Below are 20,438 nucleotides of genomic sequence, written 5' to 3' on the forward strand. Positions count from 1 at the left end.
AGTAGGGATGCGATTGGATAAATATGAACATTCCTGAAAATCAGCTAGCAGGTCTGGGTTCTAGACCTGGAACCTTTCTGGGCTCAATTTCATAAAGCTGTTAAGCAGAAAATTCTGCTTAGCAAATCTTTTGGCTACGCAAGAAACAACAAGGGTAACTGTATGGTGTTCTGGCTGGTAACCTATTTTTGCTAAGCAATAGATTGTTGTGCTAAGTAAGTTTTTGTGCTTACAGGCTTTTTAAAATTGGGCCCAGATAGACGCAATGCGGATTATGTTTTGTAAGAGATTAAAAGTGTTTTTGAGTGACTTACTCAGTGGTGCAGGCTCTTTCCAGCAGTTTGGAACATTCTTCTCTGGCCCACCACTCTGTTCCCATTTGCTGAAATCCTGTTTATACATTCAAAACAAAAACTCAGCATCAAAACACCCTTACTAATTTATCTACCCTAAGAAGGGAAAAAACTTACGTGTCAAGTAAAGTCTTGTTCATATTTCAAGATGAAGTGAAGGTTCCTAATGCATACAATTTTATCAGGCAGAAAGACCTAACAAATGTTTTACCGGTAAAAGGACGTAAGCAATAAATGTATTTTCCAAGAAAACTAAGCGTGAAAGCTCAATAACTTTTTGCTATTCATAAGTCACTACAGGCTAAATTCTACATGGGAATTGGAAAACATCTCTTTGGGGTTAATTCTAGCATAAAAAAATGTAACATTAATGCAATTTTGTTTTGTTTTGTCAAAAGCAATTTTATAACTTTCTATATTTTTCTATAAAAGTAATAATAATAATAATAATAATAATAATAATAATAATAATAATAATAATAATAATAATAATAATAATAATAATAATAATAATAATAATAATAATAATAATAATAATAATAATAATAATAATAATAATAATAATAATAATAATAATAATAATAATAATAATAATAATAATAATAATAATAATAATAATAATAATAATAATAATAATAATAATAATAATAATAATAATAATAATAATAATAATAATAATAATAATATCGAAGTCTTATATAGCGCACGTATATACAAACTTTCAGAAAGATAGGTAATTGTAGTGATGAATTCTGAGACCCAATTATTTAGCACCTAATAAGGGTTTACAAGGTGCTAAGGCGCATTAAGCAGCCACAACCAGGAACACCGGGGCGAACCCCTTCTCTTTTCGATAAGTGCACTGGGTTCTTTTACATGCGTTACACAACACATGGGACCAACGGCTTTACGTCCCATCCGAAGGACGAAGCAATGGTTAAGTTTCTTGCTCAAGGACACAGTGTCACGGCTGTAGATTCGAACCCACACTCTGCTGATCAGAAACACCAGAGTTTGAATTCGGTGCTCTTAACCGCTCGGCCACGACACTTCCACAAATTGGATACTGCAGTTACTGGTACCAAAAATACTTTGTGTGCCTGGAAAAAGGGTATATTATAGCCCTTTTTTGAGTCACACAACAACTTTCTGCGCGTTGTTTTCCTAATGAATATTTGCTTTGCTTTGGCAATCTAAATGAGGTTTCTAAGCTTAAGCCACTGAAACAACCGCAGCAAAAGATTTTATGTAAAATACTGCATTTATTCATTTACTTAACAGATGTTAAATTTGCATCAGGGATAAAGAATATTAACTTTGGTTTGTACCCATATACATAAAATACAAAATTTATTTATTTATTTAAAATAAAGTTTGTATCAATTATTGTGTAATTGTAAATAACAACTTTTATATGTATATTTATACATAAATCTGTTACTCTTTTAAACAATACCTGTAAACGGCGGTTATTAGCTGTTGGATATCAAATGAATAAGTAAATAAAAATAAATAAAGAACAGAATTCAGACCCCAGTCACCAATTTCCATAGCATTACTAAGCACCAACTTCCTGATTTGCTACAGTCAGGCATTTAAGACTACAAATATCCTAAACTACATGCAATTGTAGAAGCTGTTTTTGTAAGTATCAATGTTTTTTCTCTCCAATCCTCGGCTCAGGCTTCGTCTAAAGCCCCACCCCCCCCCCCAAATTCTTCCTGCAAATTTTGACTTCACATGGCTGTTTCCGCGGCAAAATCTTTGCAGGAGTTGAACACAGTTCAACACAGTTCAACTGTTGTGAGTTATTTGTTACGAGTTTGTGACGTCAAGATTCGTACCCAACTTGCATTCGAATTTCGAACCGGATTTTCGGTTGAAGCACAGCGCAAAGAGCACACTAATAATAATATATTGAATAATATCAAAGTCTTATATAGCGCAAGTATCTAACAAACAAGGTACTCAAGGTACTCAAGGCGCTGAGTATATACACACTGCTCCAAAATGAATGACGGAGCCTGAGCTGAGGTTTAGAAAAGGCTCCCAAGAGGGGCATCTGGACCTCATAACCCATTGGGTTGAGGGAGGATTTGAGGTAGTGGGTGGGGAAAGGGAGGGTGGAGTATATAGAAATCGCAATATTACAAAGCCACCAACAATCCACCTGGAGGATATATTGTATCATAAGTCGTATTTGTCATACAGACTCCAAACCAAAATATGCAAAGGGGAAAAATAAAAATAAAAAAAGACTGTTTCGTATTACTAACCCCACGACTGCATTCACCAAACATTTCGGAAGGCTGGTTAGTATTACAGAATAAACACATTAATACAAACACATGCATGAGGGTTAAAGGGTTAATAGATGGTACAATGTACAGTTGTTAGCAAATAACGAGCTCACTTGGAGAGCAAACTACAGAGGAATGGTTAACACAATCACTTTATGTCAATTGACAGCCAAGAATAATCTAAATGCACTTTGAGATATCGTTTTGATATTAGTATAAACTAAGTGAGTTAGATTGACAGATTAAAACAGAGCCTTAGCTGGTGAACCTGCCATCTGTAATAATTGTGCGATGACACACAGCCACTGCCCGTTACATTAAATCTGTGGTAGAAATTGGTAGCAAATCGAATAACTAGTCTCCGAATAGCTCACTCACATTCAGGGATATCTTTTTATGAAATAGTCTATTGGGTAAACCTTAAAATAGTAAAAAATTTCAAACTTATTCTTCACAGAATGAACAACAAAATAAAAAAATCAACAATCCATCATACCTATACACTGACCATTGAACAACAGGCTTACCTGCTTGGACTCCACGAAGTGAAGCAATCCCTCGAATGCAGGTAGCTTGGCCAGACGAAGCATAGACTCCACCTGCTCATTGGTCATGCCTTCATACTTGGGTAGTGTCAGGGTGTGAATAGTCTGCTCAGCACCACGCAGGAAGTGCTGGAATTCTGCACCGTAGTCCGGCTCACTGACGAGGGGGTGGGGGGGGGGGGGTGGAGGATAAGAGGAAATTTAAGAGTAAATCAAGGAAATTTATAAACAAACTGCTTTACCAACAACAATGACCTATGGTACGAATGCTAAAAATTGGTAATGGCGTCACGTTTTTTTGATCCCAGCAGAGTCTTTCTCAAAGGCAACAGCAACAGATCAGTCCGGAGGCACCTGACTGCTTTCACAACTATTCCTCCCTTCCATCCTCCAATAGACCCCATTATGTAACAAACCCAAACAGCGCCCTCAGTGCCTCGCAGTCTTCTCTGAGAGTTGTGAGCGGTGTGTAATAATAATAAAGTAATAATATTTTGGGTTTATATAACGCTGTTTCACTCCCGAACGGGTGTCTCAAAGCACTTCAAATTATTACACCTGGTCACTGGGCCTTAATTCACTCCTTAAACAATCTCAGCTCCCTGGGGGAGTATACAGCCTCGTGCAACAAATGCGCTACTCGGCTAAATCAATCACAAGAACCATCTCTGCCCTCACAGGTCCCCATTTACCCCTGGGTGGAGAGAAGCAATAATAGTGTCTTGCTCAGGGACACAAGTGTCACGACCGGGAATCGAACCCACACTCTGCCGAACAGAATCAGCAGAGCTTGAATTCGGTGCTCTTAACCGCTCGGCCACGACACCCTACATGCAAGCCTTTGTACATTGTTTGACTTTAGGCATGGTGGCCAATGCAAGGGGTTCATTTGTTTGTGTAGATATGTTAACAACAAAACTCCTTTAGACGTTTGTCTTTTAATTGGTGAAGCCAAAAAAGATGTTCAACAGTTCTCTTTTTGGACAATTCAAGTTTGCTTAAAGTCCTAATTTTCTTGAAACACACATACCTGGAGACACCTCTAAGGTGAATGCGACACAGTAGGATGGTGAACATGATGCGATCTTGATGGAGCATACCACGAGCTACACGGTTGAAGCAGACCTAGAACAAAGCAAGGAAAAGTAAACAGATTAGTGTCTTCTCAAGATCAATAAGAACTCCCATGCAGAAATTATTATTGGTGTATGGGTGAAACATATCTACAATGCAAATTTAGCATATATCAGAAAATATTTTCTAACAAACTTAAAGCAGTCTAAGTTAACGAAATACGCCTACCTAGACAATATCTACCCTGGTTTTTATCCCATACATAACTTCTATTCTCCACCTACTCTAAGCCCAACCTCAACCCAAAACCTTTATCTTAACCCTAGATGGTTTCAGCTGATGTCATACATGGAAGACACCTTAAACAAACCCTAGCCTAGTTGTAACCTCACGCCTACCCTCCACCTGCTATAAAATTAACCCCAGCCCCACACCTTTATCCTCAGCTACCTCAGCTAGTGACATACCTGGAAGAGATCCTTTGTGATGATGGAGAGACGTGATCCGTGCTTGCTCATATTCTGAAGTACCTCAACAAGATCTTACACAAACCCTAACCCTAACCCTGTAACCCAATACCTACATTCCACCATGAGGCTGGCTACTCTTAACCAAACCCCAGCCCCACACCCTTCTCCTACCCGTAAATGGTCTCAACTGATGTCATACCTGGAAGAGATCCTTTGTGATGATGGAGAGACGTGATCCGTGCTCGCTCACATTCTGCAGGTGATTATTGTCAGACAACACTGAGTTGAAGATCTCTAGGAAGAACTGCAGTGAGTACTGATACAGGAAATGCACCTGAGAATCGGAGGGAAAAATTGGTCTGATTAAACTTAACAGGTTGATCTACAATGAATTAAAACCTCTAATGAGAACGTGTTGACTTTCAAAAAATCGATGCTGATTGTCTAAAGATGGACTTATACAAAGACAGGATTATGAAAATCTCATCTTTCTTTTTTAATAGAGTTGTTGATAACATTTACATCAATGTGCATTGATCAAGTAATAAATAACAAGGTACATGTAGTATATTGGGTTGGTACGCGCAAAATTATGTACCGACACACAAAAAACAAACTTAAAAAAAAGAAGTAGATTTTGTTCCCAAAACTCATTAAATTAAACCATTTAAATGCTCCCGATTGTATAATAAATGCTATTTTCATTTCTTTTTAAAAACAGTAGAGCTTTTGCGCCTTGAACTGATTTGGCGCATTTCAAATACCTATTATTATTATTATTATTAAAGCTAATTATAACTGTCAAGTAAAAAACCATTTGAAGGACCTCGCTTCATTTTGTCGTCCTTTGGCCAAACTTACAAAATTATGGCCCAAAATGCCGCCCACTTTTGACAAACCATAGGGAAAACTCTTCGTACCCTGTTGAGAGCCTCCAGTGTGAAGTAGATGCTGCTACAAGACTGAGCGAGAGACAAATACTGATGAGATACCGTCTCAACCTCTGCCATCACAACGTCTGTCTCCTCCACCTTACGGGTTACTTCAGCTGCCTCCTTTTTCAGTGTCTCCAAGGTGGTGATGATGCTGAGGAGGAGAAGAGAGACGGATGGAGGTGTTTAATAATGTCAAGATAAAATACATTTGGTTTACGGCCTACACCCTGTGTGTATCTACTTGCCAGGTAGATAATATTCTTTTGAGAAATTGTCTTGCTTTATATTCTACTACCGCGGAATCTTGAGGAAAGAAGAGAGAAGAAAGGTTCGATTGAGGCGTACAATGTCAAGCTTGTGAAATTTCTAACATCATAGTATATCTGAAGATGGGTTTCAAGTCGCTGAATTCTTGAGTAAGTTGCTAATCGAATTTGCTTGTCTTGGCTCAGGTTCTCATAACGTCTCTTTTGACTTTGCTCTTAATTTTTCAATTTTTCTTGTGTATAAATTTTCTCCTCTGCTTTTCAAAATTTTTATATAAAAATGTAAATCTGTATTTTAATTCAGTCTCTGGACTGCGACAAGCAGATGTTTTTACAATAAACCAGTAATAATAATAATATAAATTGAGCCATTGACCCACTTTGGTTTGTGGCTTGATAACAAATATGACAACTGACTATTGCTCTGACTGGCTGTCAATATGACGGTATTAATGCCTCAACTGAATATTGCTGTAACAGCAAGTCAATGTGAGGATACTAATGCCTCTATTGAGTACTGCCCCAACAGTCAGTCAAAGTGAGGATACTAATGCCTCAACTGAATATTGCCGTAACAGCAAGTCAAAGTGAGGATATCAATGCCTCTATTGACTATTGCCCCAATAGCCAGTCAATGTGAGGATAATCATGCCTCATCTGACTATTGCCCTTACAGTCAGTCTATAAGAGAGTACAAATGCCTTAACTGACTATTGCCCTAAAGGCTAGTCAATGTTAGGGTACTAATGCAATCTTACCTGTCATCATCTAGGATACGTCCCTTGGTGTCATTCAGAGCTTGGAGAAGAGACTTCTCCAGTTGACGAAGGCGCAAGTTAAACTCACCTATAAACAACAACAAAAACAACAACAATATATAGGTGTGCATCAATGTTGCTTTGCATCAACTGACCCAGACCATTGCGCTATAAAGTTAGAAGCTTAATAAAAAAAGGTTAACTATGTACCTTGGAGTTTGAGAAGATCGGAGCGTTTCTCATCAACATCCGGTCTCTCTGCCTTCAAGACCTGAAAACATGACAACACAAAACTACATAACAAACTGTTCGATGGGCTATTGTTTCTAAAATACGGTTTAAATCGTTGTTTTAATCATTTTAATCCACAACAGGTGTTTAAAGAAAACATCAGCCAAGAACTGGAAACATCTCATTTATCAATCAAGCGAAAACTATGAAAAACATTCCTGTGAGATTGGTGCTTGTGCCAACACCATGAGTAAAAATGTTTGGTTTACTACACATTGTGCCCTTTTGTCATCAGTAGAGGACAGGGCCTAATTGCATAGAGCTGCTCCAGCACAAAACTTAGCAAAAATATGCCAACCTTTTTGGTTGTATGTCAAATATTGTGGGCCACTATGTGCATTTTGGTGCAAGCTGCCTCCGGAGGCTATGTTCTCAAAATAGTTAAATACCATACTGACTGACCTGGTTCAAGCACTGGCTCTGCAGACTGCTCCTAGTCACAGTGAAGTTAACAAACGTCACTCGAGAGCAGATGTCGGGAGAGAACTCCACCTGTTGTCATACAAAACATTTATTATTAAAGTTAAATTTGATTTAATATCTTCCTCCTTAAAGGGAAGGTGAACGTTTAGTAATCACTCTAAAAATAAATGGCAATCAATACCCTTGGTTAGAAGACTACAGTAGCTTTCGATAGTGTAAAACATTTTTAGAAAAACTTTTACTTCGCTGTAATGGGGCTTTGTAAAAAGATATCAGTTTTTATCGCACAAAATTTGAATCTGAGAGACAGTAAAGGTACTCAGATTGTGTATTGCAATGAGAAATTATTCTTCCTGTGTGGACACTCAAAAACACGACCACCTTTTTAAATGAGATTTTCACATGTTAGTTGTATTCTGTTCATCTTCATTCAAAATATAGGATTAAAAAAATCGAATGGTTAAAAAAAACCAACCATACCAATTAACATTGACCATTAATTTTCCTTTTTTTTTTCCTACTTACAGTTGGGTCTCTTGTTGACAAGAAGATCATGAACGCTGGAGACAAATCAATGTCTTGGTCTCCAATACTGATGAGGACACGTCCTCCTGTACGGCGCACTTCCCGATTCAAGACGGGGTTCAAGATCGGATCGTAGTTCTCCACATCCTGAAAGATGGAACAAGAGCGAGGAATTATCATTTCATTTCATTGAAAATTATTATTTCCACTCCAACAGAGAATCATAACAATAACAAAGAACAGTGAGATGACAATTTTTGAAGCGGGGGCATAGCCATAATCAAAGTTTGTGGGAGGTATTCCCGGACAGCAAAAAAACCCAAATGCACTATCAATAACAAGATAATGTTAGCACCAACAAATTAATGGAAGTATTTTGGCTTTTCCAGCTAACATTGCAGGTGCTGAATGCAAATCCACTGCTCCTTCCTTACCTGTACAAGGAGTGGGTTACCAAACCGCAGGGCACTCTCCAAGTTCTTACGGAACGCATCATCCAGGAAACTTAAATTGTAAACAAATTGAAAAAATAACAGTTTATTCATTTGGGTAAAACTCAAAGCTTAATGATAAATACATGTGTTTGTGAGCTGGTACCGTATGTTCAAGATCAACTCTGAATCTTAATTGATAAAACATTTATCTAAAATCTGATACAAACCCCCCCCCCCCCCCCCCCAAAATCAAATTAAACTTCCCTCTTATTTTGCCAGAGGCAGACGCAGAGCAAATTCTTAGTTTGTCTCAATACCACAATACGCCGTATTTTCGGCCACGCTCAAGAGTATGTTTATCACGTCCGGTGTGTACCCGATTTGTCGCGCAGTTTCAATAGTCGTTCTGTCACATTTGTTGCGCCGTACTTTTAAGTTGCTTTAGAGGTGGGTTGTATCGGCTCCTTTAAATGTCTTATTGTCCGTGATGGATTAGATGTCTGTGTTGTTAAAGTGTTCCGGTCTTTCATATCTGTTTTGGGTATGAATGAATATACCCGGAAGTGATTGAGAGCGCTCTCACGTGGTCAATAATATGTCCCATTGAAGGACCCATATTCTTCCTCCTGGTTTGCCTTCACAATGAGCTTTGTTTTAAGCCGCAATAAAAGTAACAACTTGTCTGGACAACGTCCTCTTGTCATTTTACATACTACACTACTTTTTAACATTTATTTCTCCAGTATATTTTTAATTAAAACAGTGTGCATTTTTAACTTCTTACTTTTATTCTTTGTGTGAAACTCCTTGAACGAATTTTTAGGCAAATTCTGCACTACTGTATACAAGATCTTTTATTTTTATTATCATTAGAGAACATACCTGGTCTTGGTGATTTTCTTCTCTCTGTATTCATTGAGGATGAAGTCCGTTGCTTGTCCAGAGGGATCAATGATGAGTGGGTACCGGTTGAATCTATTCAACATGATAGCATTCTCAGTGCACAGATCGTCTGATGGAAGAGCATTGGCCTGCCAGCGTAGACGCTCGTCAGCATTGGATAGATACTGTTGGAATAAAATAAAAAATATGGAAGTATTACCTTTAAGACTGGGTTATGTTTTTAAAGGCACTGGACATTATTGGTAATTACTCAAAATAATTGTTAGCATAAAAACTCATTTGGTAATGAACAATAGAGAGCTGTTGATAGTACAGAACATTGTGAGAAATGGCTCCCTCTGAAGTATTATAGTTTTTGAGAAAGAGGTAATTTCTTACTCAAATGTTTAAAGGCTTCAGGCCTGAAGTTATTTAATATTTTTGAGACATCTGAAAGCAGATACTGTCGGAACAAACAATAAATGTTTCAAATAAAACCTGAAGGTTTGCATGGTGGAAGGATAATAGAAAAGTTTCAGTGACACAATGTAGATAAATCTCTCTTGAGCTATGGTTGTTCTGAGAAAACATGAGGGCTCAACGCCAGTCTTACCGTTATGTTTGTATTGGCCTAAGTTTCAAACCGACAAGAAAGGAAGTAAATTTGATTGTCAAAAAGAGGAAAGAAGCAGAAGTTTATTGTCATTGAACTTCTCTGTAACTTGAACCTGGCACTTCCATATTAATGTGCTGGCACTGTACCGACTGAGCTATCCAGCCCTAGTTTTGCAGGTCTCCTCATTTTGTCAACATTTTTGTTTGGGGGTTCCAGTCAGAAGCCATTCAACCTGTGACTAACTGCCCTACAGCCAGGGATCACACCCAAGTTTATGATTCAACCTGGGAAGTGGCAGTAGAGAAATCACCCGAAGGCGATAAAATTTTCATTTCAAGTTTTAAGTAATAAACCACGATGGAAAGTGACTGGGTAAATTTATAACCAAAAATTTTTGGTTTTGAACAAATACCCTCTATTTACCTCTACTCTAGCGATGTCTGCCCTGTACTTGATGCAAGCGGCTTGTAGATGAGAGGCCCAACTATTGAAGAGATTCTGCCTCATCTGTTGATCAAAGTATCCAGCGTATGCCATGAAGGCCGAGGACAGGAGGACATCTCCCAAGATGGTAGCCATCTGAGCCTTGAAGGACTCGCTGCCCGTCTGCCAACGCTCACCCTCGTGGGATAGACTGCGGAGGAGGGCCGTGCTGCGATTCACCTGGCAGGGAAATAAATCAATCACATTTTTTTCACACATTTTTCCAAGGGCAAAAAAATAATAGTAAACAAAATAAAAAATTAGAACTAAGTAGGAAGAATACCATGTCTGTCTCATACAAACATTAGTTTAAAGTGTATGACTAATCAAGAAATTCTGAATCAGTAACTAGATGACAATACTCATTCTAGTCAATGTGAAATAAGCGGTTAGCTTGGTAGAATTCGAACCCACAACATGGTGAATGCAAGTCCTACAGTTCAAAGCCCGATTCGTACTTCCTGCCAATGCAATACGAATTTTGATGTCCTGCAACGAATAATTCACATCAGTTGTCGTACTTCCTGCCAATGCAATACGAATTTTGATGTCCTGCAATGAATAATTCACATCAGTTGAAATGTGCGCAATTCCTGCAAAACAACGCAGCAAAAACAGGGCTGTGACGTCAAAATTTGAATGGCATGAACCAGGCTTAACCACTGGAACACAGTGGCATGTCTGTTGCTCTATTCTATCGCCACCTCTAACCTTACCTTGATCTCTACCGACTCCAAGTCACTCTTGATGGCCTGTGCCTGGCTGATGAGTTGGGCGTACTCCTCCTTGTATCCAGCGATGCTGTGTTCAAGCTCCACAACCAGCTTGTTCACCTGGTCCTGCTTGGTCTTATTCTTCTCAGCTTCCTTCTCCAGACGATCCAGCTCGTTACGCAAGGGTTCCACACGGTGAAGCATGTCAGCGTAGCTGATCTATTTAGAATAATGATAATAATACCAAACATTTCAATACTTTGTTAATAAAATCATAATGCTAAAAGAAAAAGTAATAAATAACATTTTAAGGAAAATATACATATAGTTTGAAAGTAGTTTTTTAAGCTGTACAATTGAGCTAGCCACCATAGGGCAAGGATAGTGGCGTGTGTGTGAGGGTTTTGTTTAACTCCTTGGCAGCAACAAACTTCTCCGGCACGATTGTGAATTGTTGGGTACGTTAAATGGAAAGGATCCAAATTGGAGCAGAGATTATGTTGGGATGGTTGATGTCATTTAAAGACAGTTTTTGACAATACAAAAATATCAAAACTTGTGTGAAGAGATTTGATTCTTTATAAATACAAGGATCACTACCCCACGCAAAAAGAAAATGTTTCCATAATCTGAGCAGCGTATAGAAACACTTGTTAGTACCTGAGCGATGGCCCATTTGACCATGGGTCCACAAGCCAAACTAGCTCGGTTCATCTTCTCAAAGTTGAAGTCTGGATTGGACATGTACTTCTTCATCATCTTCTCACGTGTGTCTTCCCTGGGAACCAGAAAATTTAAATTAGTCAACAATTTTTGATTGTTAAAGGGTGGCTGCAGTTTTTTTTTTATACATTTAAATGATTAAACATGACTTTTTAAACCTGAAATATTTTTTCATATTTTTTATTAAGTGCGCAAAAATGGTTTTCAAGAGATTAGGGGAACCCACCCCGCCCCTAAAAGGAAGCCTTCATTTGCATAAACGTGATGTCATGTCGGTAACCCGAGCCGTCGGGCCCCCTGGCTGTGTGCATATAGAGACGTGTGCACTGTGTGGCCTGGTACCTAGGCGCGTGTAGTTAGGGACCACACTCTTTTTGCTGACGATATGTTTGAATTACCGACGTGTCGATGGTAGGGGGCGGTAACAATCCACAAAAGGGGGGGGCATGACTTATTCGCTTATTACGCAAGTCAGATATGTCGGGAATAAACAAAACACATTTTATTGATGTTCAATACATATATCAGAAATAAATGACAGCAAAATTGACTGTTTTATTTTAATTCACTGCAGCATCCCTTTAAAGGCAAAGTCATCGTTTGTTTATGCTGATTTATAATCACAATTATCAAGAAAGACTCAACAAAATTAATCGGTGTAAGTTTTAGTTGAATAACAGAACCACCCCCAACTAATTTAGAGATAGTCTTTACATGGTGTTACCGCAAACCTTTCCATATAGTATTTCCATCATGCAAAAGTTCAAATCCAACATAATTTGAATAATAGTGTCTGCTTGTTGAAAAACCTGGACAATAATGTCACAAGAAAGTTGATTCCATCCACGTTCACCGAGGTGATAGCAGGTACCAACAGCATCTCTGGCAGCAGTACTCACAAACAAACACCACGGAAATGTTATCTCCAAAAGTTGGCTTAAGCGATCTTTGGCGATTCAAATTGTTTTACAAATGTGCCAAACACAAAATACATAAAAAAACCTGTCTGCCCCCCCCCCCCCCCCGAAAAAAATAAAACCCACCCAAAAACAAAACCAGATGACTATTTTTAACACTTTAAAAGTATCACACAAAATCGACCTTCAGTTGAAAACTAGACACTTTGAGACCTTCAATTTTAAATTAGATGTTACTGGCTGATGCAAGATTACATGGACACCGTCTATCAAGCCCTGCTGTGTTTTTAATATACCATGAGAAGTCAATAAAAGTAAAAAGTGTAAAACTAACGTGATGTTCTCGGTGTTGAAGTTGACGATGGTACTGATGAAGTTATCCCTGATGATGATACCACGGATTGCCTTCCAGTCTTGGGTATGCTCACCCAGAAGGAGACAGATTGATTCCAGAGCCAACTTGACGAGGACTGGCGGGTTACCCATGGAACGGATCTCTACTAGATTCTGCTTCTTGATACCTTTCACAGCTGTGTGGGAATAAAAGGAGAGAAAAGATTCCAGTATGTATTTACCAACTTAGCCCAACGTCATCCACCCCACTATTAATCTTAGGAGTCAAATTCAACGCATGTTACTGTAGTGGGCATTTTAGTCAACGCCTGTGGTGAGTTAAGTAACATATCTTTACATTGGGCAGAGGGTAGTTTGGAAACAGGTACTGGACTTCATACTAGGTCCATTTCAAAGAGCTGCTAAAGCATGAAAAAGTAGCTTTGCACAATAATTTTACGCTTACCAGAATATGGCTTCCAGCCAATATGCAATTTCTACAGTCCAATCTGTGACTGGTATTACACTATTTTTTATTAGCAGAACATTTCAAATATTTAACCAAATATTTTCTACTTAAGCAGCTCTATCGAATTTGACTCAGGGCCCAACTTCGTAGAGCTGCTTAAGCAGAAAATATTGCTTAACAAGTTTCTGCTAAGCAGAAATGAGGAGGATACCAGTCACAAACTGTACTTGTCACATTGGGTAAGCGTAATTTTGTTATGCTTAGGTACTTTTTGTGCTTAAGCAGCTCTATGAAATTGGGCCTGGTTGATGGTTCCTAAGCTTAAGCCATGGTTCCCATAACAGCCGTGGTGTCATACCTGCTTGGGCATCTTGTACGGCTGGTTCTACTTTAGCCAAATCCTCCATGACATACTCTCGCTTCTCTCCAATCTCAGCCGTCTGAACGGTCAGAGCAGCCTGGATCTCTTGGGAGGTCACTTTCTTCTTCTCAGCTTCCTGTTGATCTTTGACCTACAAGGTCAAAAATTCATTCAAAAAGAAAATATTAGGACATTGATGGACATAGATCAGGCAATTCAAAACAAAAAGAACTCCTGAGTCCTGTATAACTACTTTTTTCTTAAATCAGGGAGACCCCAAAAAGGTCAAATTCAGATAAAAGTCTGAACGCTCTCATCCCCGACTGCCCAATCTCTTACCATCTGTTTGAGTTTGGCGTTAGCAGCGGCGTTCTTGGCTTCTAGTTCTTGACTCTTCCTGGCTAGAGACTTCTGTAGCTCCTCCACCTGTTCCACCGTCTCCTTGATCTTCTGAAGACCAACGTTGAGATGAAGCTGCTGCTCCTCAAGATCTGATCGCTTCTCCTGGTACAATTTCACCTTCAAGACAAAAACGAAATAGTAAAATAGCATCAGCATCAAAACCAGCAAGAGTTGTGACCGTTTTTCTTTTTTTGGGGTAGTATCAATACAAGGATATTCTCCAAGAAAAAAATACAAAGTGTGTACATTAAGAACAAAACATGTAGACTTGTCAACTTTCTTTCTTACAAAGTGAAGTGGTGTCTTAGACTGAGTAGCCTGTGGAATGTTGCCTTTTTGTGCATTTGGGAAAAAAACTATATAGTAATTTACTTTACTTTATGAATCCTTCAAGTATGCCCTGCTTTGAAAGGATACATAATCAATCTTTTTTTTTCATTTAGCTTCTGCCCTTATTTATATAAAAAATGCTTTTATTATTAATACTATTCAAAATCTCTTGCCTTTTACTTTTGTATTGTTGCTTTTTTGTGTGTGAAAATGAAATGAAGGTGTGTTTCTCAAAGACGTACACATACAGTATGAAAACAACAAACAAGGACTAGAAATAGACTCGTGAGAGTCTTTCTAACAACCAACAACCAGAAATAGACTTGTGCGAGTCTTTCTTACAAAGTGATGGATGAAGTCGAGGTAGTGTCTAGGTGTGATTGCCATGATACGACCTCCCCTCTTCTGGACTCTCTCATTAGCTTGGTGTAGAGTCTGGTGTACGTACACGTAGGCATTGACGATGGCATCCCGATGTGTGGGTGGATTAGGCACTCCTTCGTAGGCCAGCGGTAACATACCGGGCGGACAGTACTGCAACGACAATGAGATGTACACAAAGAAAAACACTTTTAAAGGGAAGGCACTCAAAAAGGTAATTACTCAAAACCAATATTAACTTAAAAACTGACTTGGTAACAAGCATTGGAGAGCTGTTGATAGTATAAAACATTGTGGGAAACGACTCTCTCTGAAGTAACGTAGTTTTTGAGAAATATGTATTTTCTCACTAAAATAATAAAAGACTTCTAGCTAGAAGTCTTTATTCCTATCTGTAAGCACACAAATTCATCCAACGAGGGTGTTTTTTCTTTCATCATTTTCTCGCAACTTCGATGACCGATTGAGCCCAAATTTTCACAGGTTTGTTATTTTATGCTTATGATGGGATACACCAAGAACACTGGTCTATGACAATTACCAAACATGTACAGTGCCTTTAAGGTCATCTGAAGTTGTAATCTAGAACAAGTGGTTCAGTTTGAATGACACTTACGTCTGATTTGTCCAAGTCCAGCTTGCTGGTGAATTCCTTACCAACTTGATACAGAGCGTGAGTGGACCAGTCACCAAACCAATTCAGTACGCATCTAAACAAACGTCACAACACAGTTTCATTATTAAATCACAATCACAAGAGCTGTTGATAGTAGAGAAAAGGCTTCTTCTGAAGTAACGTAGTTTTCGAGAAAGAAGTAATTTTTTTCTAAAATATTTGAATTTGATTTTTATTGTCTCGCAACTTTGACAACCAATTGAGCTCAAATTTTTAAAGGTTTGTTAATTTGTGCATATGTTGAGATACACCAAGTGAGAAGACTGGTCTTTGACAATTACCAAAGGTGTCCAGTGTCTTTAAAATCTTCAAATAGTATGAAATTTTTCTCTAAGTTTGTTTCCCTGAGCTGCTAACGCTGACTTACCTGTTGAAGAGAGCGGGGGATGTTGCAGCTCTGTCTTTCAGTCCTTCTGAGGATGGGTTCATGGTGAATACTACGTGAAGGTTTCTCATCACCTACACGAAAGGAGGTCAAACAGAATTAGATGAATGTTCTATGATGACACCGCTGAGCAGGAAAATATTGCTTACCAAACTTCTCAATTTAGTGGATACAAACAAATACATCAGAACAGGACCCAATTTAATTTATTTGATTTGATTTTATTTTATTCAACATCCAAACAGTGCAAGAGCCAATTACAGGAAGGGTAAAAATAATAAACATTATAAAACAGTAAAATGTAACAATATAAAGCTGCTCAGCAGACAAAATTGCTTAGCAACAGTCAACTGACGTAAGTTATTCGTTGCGAATTTGTGACGTCAAAATTTGTATCTCAAGAAGTATGAACCGGGCTTGACAATGGTTATTGATCCCTGTTTACCTGCCCTGTGAACCATTTGTAGAGTTCCTCGCTAGAGTCCAACATGTTCCCCTTTCTCTGGGCTCCTTCCTTACATTGAGTCATCAGGGTGGTGTATTCATCTCCTTCAAACAGGCCTGGCACCTAGAAATAAATAAAGATGATTATTGTTATTAATATCTGGTAATGAAACTGATGATGCCTCAAAAGTGAACTTAACCACTTTACGTCAGAAGCCTGAGGAATCATGTAAACAAGGGTACTCGCAATGATGCAGAAATGCTGAGATTACTCCCCACTGTTCCATGATAAGTGTTCTGGGTTGTTTTACATGCACTACATGTACCTATCCCAGGGCAGGGTTTGGGGTTTCTTAATTTAAGAGTTTTTTGGGTTTCTTAACTTAAGAGTTTTGACATGTATTTTCTTTCCCGTTTTTCATAAGGACTCTATTTTTTGTGCAAAATGAGTGGATAACAAAACTGAATTTGATCTTGGGATCGCTCTTTCTACAATAAACTGTTGTCCTTTTTAGAGTGAAGGCTGCCCACACCTTTGCCAACTACTGGTAGGCAAAACCTACCACTGGTAGGAAAGTTCTTTAAGTGCTTACCTCTCCATTAGCGAGGAGTGTGTTCATGCGTTCCAGGAAACTGGAATCTAGAACGTTAGACTCGTCCATCACAAAGCAGATCTTCTCATCCTGCGAAAATAAATCACAATACAAAAGTAAATACAACAAAAAACCAGGCACGATACTTTGTCCTTAGAAAAAAAGTAGGAGTGTTTTATAGAGGAAAATGCCTGACCTTATGTACACATGGTGTAGGCTTTAATAGACCTTTCAGGATAATTAATCACAATTTTCCAGATTTTTCCAAGGCAAACAAAAATAATTTGAAAATCAGACTTAAGTAGGGAGAATACCATGCCTGAGAAGTGAAAATCCAAAGCCAGTCTAATTTTATGGAACAATTCTCCATTTCCTCTGGTGTCTGGTGAGGATATATTCAGCGCTATCAGCAGAATGGAAATTATTGACCAGCCTACCTTGCAACCAGCTCTTCGCAGTACCCCTCTCAGATCCTCATCAAAGTCATCTGCGGTGTACTTGTTATGAACCTACAGACGACAGCAAAAGATAAACAGACAGTCAGTTAAGAGGGGGAAAGTTCCAGAAAACACAAAAAGGCATTAATCCAATAAATTGAAAAATTATTGTTTTTTTCTTTTTACCCTTACACTTATGTGTAATAAGCACTGTATATCAAGTGCTTCCCAAATCATGCAACCCCCCCCCCCAAAAAATAAAAAATAAAATAAACCCAAACAAACCCCAAACCCAAACACGCATACTGCTCGGGTCAGTTTGAAATTTTGTTGTGAAAAAAGTATGACAGATGACTTATTCTATCTTTTATACTTTAAAAGTAAAAATATGTCATCTTCCTTTCTTCATCAACCAAAAAAGCTAGGGGGCATATTGAGTGAATTAATGTTCATGATTATAGTTCTCGGGAGGCAGAGAAAGAAATGAAAGGAAAACAGAAACAATGTTTTTACCTTGACTTGCACGATGCTGAGACCGTTCATCCAAGCCACAAAGCGAGACAGAGTCGTCTTACCAGCTCCACTTACTCCAATCAGCAACAAGTGACCCTACCGGATGTATATCATAGACGTTTACATCACAATATTGAAATTAAAATGAAATTGAAATGTTCAAAATAAGATTAGTACTGTAGAGGGGCAATAGCAACACGGCTTTGGTGAATGCAGGTTTTTCAAAACTTGCGTTCTTGATACAGTTGTGAAAGATTCATAAACGAAGCTCATGCCAAATTAAGAAGGTTGCGGGACACAAATTGGATCAGATGGTTTGATCCTTACAATAGACTCAGGAAGGGAATTACAATGAATTTGGTTTAGATCCGTTGCATAGGCCGCCATCCCTAAACTCAAACAATGTGCGCCGTGCACAACCCTCAGCCTCAGCTTGCAGTATTGTATGAAAACAGTATCTTTCATTTATATTGGTGTTCAGTTTGATTATTTCACCACAGTTGCAGTACAAGGAAAGATTAAGACACCTCAAGAAAAACACTATTTTATGCTCATGTTACGATGTTGACCAAGTGCCTCAAAATCTATCAAAGTTATGACAAGTAGGATTGTTACCTGTGGCTGTCTGAAGATACGATCAATTCTGAGTACATGATCCAAGACCTCGTTGAATAACACCAGAGGAACATCCAACTCCTCCTCATAGAACACCTGGTGGATCATAATAATACACTAATATTAATAATAATAAAAAGATATTTATAAAGCTAAATTGCCAAAATGGCCTCAAAGCGCTAGCTACAAAGCATAGAGATACACTAGTATTAATGATAATGATATGAAGTGCCTGTACCTGCCACAGACGAGAATTCATGGTGCTCATATGCACTGTTAAATTTATGACAAGAGTGCAGAGCTATAAACATGAAACTCATTTTATCAAGCACCTTGTAAGTTTTTTTGAGGTACTCTAGCACATTCTGCAGCCAACACACCAGACACACTTATTCTCTTAGCGATAAGTGTACAGCATTCATGGGGCTAAAGCACGGTATAATTTAGAGTCTGGTAATGAGTAAACATGAAATAGCGACTGAGTTGCACTCTACCTTGAGTCTGGCTTTGACGTAGTCTCTAAGCTCTTCTTGTTCCACAGGGATGTAGTCCTTGGAGAGCCAGTTACTGAAGAGGATGGGTCTCTTGAGTGCTTGTCCCTTGTTGATGTTGGGGAAGTGTTTCATGGCTGTAGCGTCGATGTTCTCATCTGTCCACTGGCGTTCCTCATCCTCAACAAGCCTGCCAATTAAAGAGACGGTCCATGGTAATTCATTCCACCTTTTACAAAGCTGCCAATAGTCGCATCTTTCAATCAGGGAGACTTTGTACAACAATCAGGGAGATATTTAGAATTACATTCATTTGGGAAATACTTTCCATAATCTGCGAGTATTTCAAATGCGTCCATCAGAACATGAAAAGATTGGTATATTTTCAGGGGACCTTCTAAGAATCAGAGATGGCAGCTTGGCCCTTTTTCATTTAATTTGACAGCCAAATTAAAGATGTCAGAATTGAAACAATGGTGCCAAGATGAAGCGCAAAATTCTTAAAAAATAGGGGAACACAAAAATCTGGAGTTTATTTTACTTGGCCCAATGATATAAATGAGTATCAGCTTGACCCTACAATCCGAGTGGAGATATTTATATTACTATTTTTGCAACGAAAGTAGACAGTAAAAAGTTTCCTCTATGGTCCAGCAAGGCCTACCTGTCTTGGAAGAGTCTGAGAGCTTCGTGTGCCCAGATGCGTACGAGACCCTCTACCGATAGATTTTCCAGAGGGCGTAATGCTTCCACGATACCCCGCACCCAGCGCGTCATCTCACGTGGACTGTAGATGTAGTGAGGCTGCATGTCTTGGGTGAAACGTTGCTGCAGAGGAGGATGATAATCAAATCAAATTCAAAAACGAGAATTGGTGGAGATGAAAGTAGAGTAGAAGTAGGAGCATGGTATAATTTTAGAGAAGTAAATACTGGCACCAGACCGTATGAGCATGACGTCATTTCAGTAAGTCACCCTCACCTAGAGGTCAAAAGGAGGTTGTTCATTGGCCAATCCTTTGCACAGCATGCACACATTTGTGAGTTTTGATTGTTTCAACATCGTTTTACCTCTAAGATGGGGACTGGATGGGTCCGATGCTTTAAAGTTTATAAGCCATTTTGAACAAGATTTGAATAATGTCTGGTACAGTGACTTACTTTAGTCACAAGTTAAATTCCACAGACTACAGAGACAGTTTCTATGTTTGTTGCAAAACTTTGTTTAGCAACCTCGCGATCAGCAGACCCTGGTGCCATTGTGCCATACACATTCATTTGACATTGTGTACAGATGTTTG

At 38.6% G+C, this 20,438-nt stretch overlaps 1 protein-coding gene across 3 annotated transcripts in view; it reads right to left on the reverse strand.

Annotated features, from left to right (window-relative positions):
- LOC117301893 (cytoplasmic dynein 1 heavy chain 1-like) overlaps positions 1 to 20,438 on the reverse strand; it is a 76,071-nt gene that overhangs the window by 14,377 nt on the left and 41,256 nt on the right. For 2 of the 3 annotated variants that reach the window (XM_033785868.1, XM_033785867.1), the window contains exons 48-74: positions 19,803 to 19,966; positions 19,142 to 19,328; positions 18,648 to 18,743; positions 18,033 to 18,128; positions 17,520 to 17,591; positions 17,083 to 17,172; positions 16,491 to 16,613; positions 16,028 to 16,119; positions 15,601 to 15,694; positions 14,946 to 15,137; positions 14,211 to 14,390; positions 13,869 to 14,022; positions 13,043 to 13,238; positions 11,729 to 11,846; positions 11,072 to 11,287; positions 10,296 to 10,535; positions 9,257 to 9,441; positions 8,375 to 8,444; positions 7,941 to 8,087; positions 7,395 to 7,484; positions 6,912 to 6,972; positions 6,702 to 6,789; positions 5,663 to 5,828; positions 4,942 to 5,076; positions 4,229 to 4,323; positions 3,181 to 3,355; positions 315 to 390 (exon numbers count right to left, since the gene is read on the reverse strand). In XM_033785868.1, the coding sequence (XP_033641759.1) occupies positions 315 to 390; positions 3,181 to 3,355; positions 4,229 to 4,323; positions 4,942 to 5,076; positions 5,663 to 5,828; positions 6,702 to 6,789; positions 6,912 to 6,972; positions 7,395 to 7,484; positions 7,941 to 8,087; positions 8,375 to 8,444; positions 9,257 to 9,441; positions 10,296 to 10,535; positions 11,072 to 11,287; positions 11,729 to 11,846; positions 13,043 to 13,238; positions 13,869 to 14,022; positions 14,211 to 14,390; positions 14,946 to 15,137; positions 15,601 to 15,694; positions 16,028 to 16,119; positions 16,491 to 16,613; positions 17,083 to 17,172; positions 17,520 to 17,591; positions 18,033 to 18,128; positions 18,648 to 18,743; positions 19,142 to 19,328; positions 19,803 to 19,966 (3,598 nt within the window). Of the gene's footprint in view, positions 1 to 314; positions 391 to 2,470; positions 2,663 to 3,180; positions 3,356 to 4,228; positions 4,324 to 4,941; positions 5,077 to 5,662; positions 5,829 to 6,701; positions 6,790 to 6,911; positions 6,973 to 7,394; positions 7,485 to 7,940; positions 8,088 to 8,374; positions 8,445 to 9,256; positions 9,442 to 10,295; positions 10,536 to 11,071; positions 11,288 to 11,728; positions 11,847 to 13,042; positions 13,239 to 13,868; positions 14,023 to 14,210; positions 14,391 to 14,945; positions 15,138 to 15,600; positions 15,695 to 16,027; positions 16,120 to 16,490; positions 16,614 to 17,082; positions 17,173 to 17,519; positions 17,592 to 18,032; positions 18,129 to 18,647; positions 18,744 to 19,141; positions 19,329 to 19,802; positions 19,967 to 20,438 lie in introns of those variants that run through there. The other variant, XM_033785928.1, reaches the window with a different exon arrangement.

Source organism: Asterias rubens, chromosome 1 (genome assembly GCF_902459465.1).
Source record: "Asterias rubens chromosome 1, eAstRub1.3, whole genome shotgun sequence".
Classification (NCBI taxonomy): Eukaryota; Metazoa; Echinodermata; class Asteroidea; order Forcipulatida; family Asteriidae; genus Asterias; species Asterias rubens.